Source organism: Arachis ipaensis, chromosome B10 (assembly GCF_000816755.2).
Source record: "Arachis ipaensis cultivar K30076 chromosome B10, Araip1.1, whole genome shotgun sequence".
NCBI lineage: Eukaryota > Viridiplantae > Streptophyta > Magnoliopsida > Fabales > Fabaceae > Arachis > Arachis ipaensis.
Genome location: NC_029794.2, coordinates 131,940,865 through 131,943,970, shown reverse-complemented (window position 1 = coordinate 131,943,970; position 3,106 = coordinate 131,940,865). Strand labels below are relative to the sequence as shown.

General features: G+C 33.5%; 2 protein-coding genes across 2 annotated transcripts in view; both read right to left on the bottom strand.

The window, feature by feature from the left end:
- The window catches only part of LOC107623216, a gene marked incomplete in the record, with an annotated part of 7,835 nt that extends 7,574 nt beyond the window's left edge, over nucleotides 1-261 (bottom strand). The window contains 1 exon segment of the mRNA XM_016325402.2: nucleotides 1-261. Coding sequence (XP_016180888.1) covers nucleotides 1-84 — 84 coding nt within the window.
- The window catches only part of LOC107623642 (allene oxide cyclase, chloroplastic), a 1,917-nt gene continuing 1,280 nt past the window's right edge, over nucleotides 2,470-3,106 (bottom strand). Inside the window, exon 4 of the mRNA XM_016325982.2 lies at nucleotides 2,470-3,106. This exon is cut by the window's right edge and continues 16 nt beyond it. Within this exon, the coding sequence (XP_016181468.1) occupies nucleotides 2,753-3,106 (354 nt within the window). The 3' untranslated portion in view covers nucleotides 2,470-2,752.

Here is a 3,106-nt window from a genome sequence, read left to right as displayed (position 1 = left end):
GAGAGAGGTTGGTTCAAAGAGGATTGAAGAGAGGGTGGTGCATGGATTTGGGAGGGTAATCTTGGAACCTTGTACAACAACCATTTAGAACTTACAAGAGAAAGAAGATGGTGATGCTCAGAGACTTGGAAGAAAAACTTGGAAAAACAGGGGAGCAAGTCCTTTTGTTTAGTTTCCTACTTCGCTTCAATTTACTTCCCACTTCATGCTTGGTCAACCTAGATCTAATCCAATTTATACAATTATGATTTATGAATTATCTATTTGAAATTTTTCTTTTTTTTTGTTTCTTAGAGTCCTTGTCCTTCTTTAAATAGACAAATAAATTAGTCACCAAAAAAAAAAAAGACAAATAAATTAACCTTTTTAATACATAATAATTTCAGCCTGTTAATATTCACGTTATTACGGTCAATTCGATCTAATTTATTTAAATAGCATTGATCATCGAACTTACAATAAATTGATTTGAGAATAAAACAAGTTAAACTATAGATAGAAAAGAGAGAAAAAAAAAACAGAAACAAAATCAAATTAATTGACTAGATTTATATCTAAATCTATTAGATGTTGAAACTCGTTTCATGATTGACTCCAATTCGAGTGAATGTTCGCATCAGAAGCAGTTGCTCTAGCCATACAATCTGCAACACTATTTGCATTTTTCTAAATTAAAAGAATAAAGACTCTCCAATTCCAATTCATAACCTCCTGTATATGCTTTGTCAAATCTCATTCTAGAATATCCTTATCAAGCATTCTTTGGTTTATCAAGAAAAGAGCTTCTAAACAGTCTGTTTCACAAATAACCTCACGAAATCCACTATCCCAAACTAGAAGTAAATCTCTCCGAATCACATACAATTCAGCAAAAAAAAAAAAAACACTGCACACTTTGACTTTTTCAGTGCAACCTTTCAACCAACATCCATCAGAATTGCGAATGATACAACCAAAATCAGCATAGCCAAAAAGAGCAAAACAACTAGCATCACAATTCAATTTAACATAATAAACTGGAGGTGGAACCTAATACAAACAAAGCGAAGGAGGAGACAAAGATTGATGCATAGGAAAAATAGTGCGAAACTCCCTTACTAAGCTACGAATCAAACTCACCACTTTACTAGCACTCCAAGAGTTATCTGTATTAAATAAGTCATGATTCCTGCTTCTCCTTCTGATCATTGTCCTATTTTAGTTCATTGTCATGGTGGCCTCAGAGTGAAAGGTTTTTGTCCTTTTAGGCTCCAAGATGCGTGGGCAACACATCCTTCTTATAAACATGTTATTAGTAAGGCTTGGAATCAAGGGTTTGGAAGCGTTACTGAAAGACTTAAGATGGTTCAACAGGCTTCTTTGGACTTTAACTCAAAGGTTTTTGGAAATATTTTTGTGCGAAAAAGTAAGCTGGATTGATCAAATTGAATGGCGTTTGGAGGTTACCGATGTGTTGTCTCTGAGAATTAAAGAAGCTAAATTGAGAAAAGATTACAATAGGCTTTTATTGCAAGAGAAACTTTTTTGGTACCAGAAATCTAGAGAGCAGTGGGTCAAGTATGGGGATAGAAATGCTAAATTCTTTCATCTTTAGACTTTGGTGTGTAGAAATCATAATAGAGTACATGGATTATATGTTAGAGATAGGTCTTGGTCTACTGATCCAGATATTCTCCAAGAAGAAACCCTCTCTTTTTACAAGAATCTCTTTGGTACAACGGAAGAGGTTGAGGTTGATTGTTCAGTGGATGTTTCGATACCCACTCTAAACACCGAGACTTGTACTAAATTAATTGACCCTCTATCTTTTGTGAAAGTCAAGTCAACAGTATTCAGTATGAGCCCTTTTAAAATTTCTAGTCCAGATGGCTTTCAAACTTTTTTTTTTAAAATATTAAAAGATAGTAGACACTGACATTTAGAATATTATCCGAAACACTTTTTTAAGAGAGTACTTAAATCCTAGCATATTGAAAACTATGATTGTGCAGAATAAATTTAGACCTAATTCTATTAAATTTACTCGTACTTTTAAATATAATAGTACAATTTTATATTATAATTACATTATGATAAAGTTGAGTTAAAATGTATTANAAAAAGTTTTAATTTTCTATGTTCCTACTTTCTGATATAAAGTCACCAAACACAATACTAAATTTTAATTCTTCCATCTCAATCTCAATTTCTGAAAATAAATGCTACCTTAACAATCTAATATTGATTCGAAAATAGTAATGACACATTGAAACTGACAAAATATTCTCACATGAAAGAATTGTCTATTGTTGTTCAATGGGACAAAAATTAATCTCCCACACGGCAAAGAACATCTCCAACAACCAGAATGATAACTACATAACAATTCAGCACCTCTCTTTTAACTTTCACCTTATATCCGTTTTATAGTAAACATATTTTTATACCAAAAATAAATAAATATTTATTGTAGTCTGAAACAAACATGTATGAGGATGACTTATCAAAATAAATTAATTCAATTACTTTTAATAACAATATCTAATTATTCCTCTAAATAATAAATGTCTATTTTCTTCATCATCCCTAAACACACAACTAAGATGAATTGGATCCTATGCAAGTCACTAACAACAATCATGTCAACGTAGCAGAATCCAAAAAACTCATTACAACAAAGAAATTAAATTCGGCTTGTCTAGTTTATGAAGGAAGAAAAAGTAAACAACATGAACCAACTAACAAAGACATTAAATTTTGTTCCTTTTTCCTCTCAGTCAGTGAAACCAGAAATAACAGCATGAGGGTGACAGGCCTTAGCATCTGGGGTGGGCTCAACAGACGGGCTTGGGTCAACGGGCTTGGAAAGAAGCTCTTGAGGCAAGTCCTTGATACCTTTGAGGTAGAAAGTGTAGAAGAGCTTAAAAGGGAAGACAATCTGGTGAAGCTTGACTTGTCCATAGGCACCTTCAAAGATGCCGGAGCCGCCGGTGACGGCGAGGTAGGTGTCCTCATAAGTGAGGTATGATCCTTGCACTGAAATGTGGCCATAGTCTCCAAAGTAGAAGCTGTATATGGCTTCATACCTGTCCCCTTTCTTCTCTGATTTGTTTTGGATTAGAACACA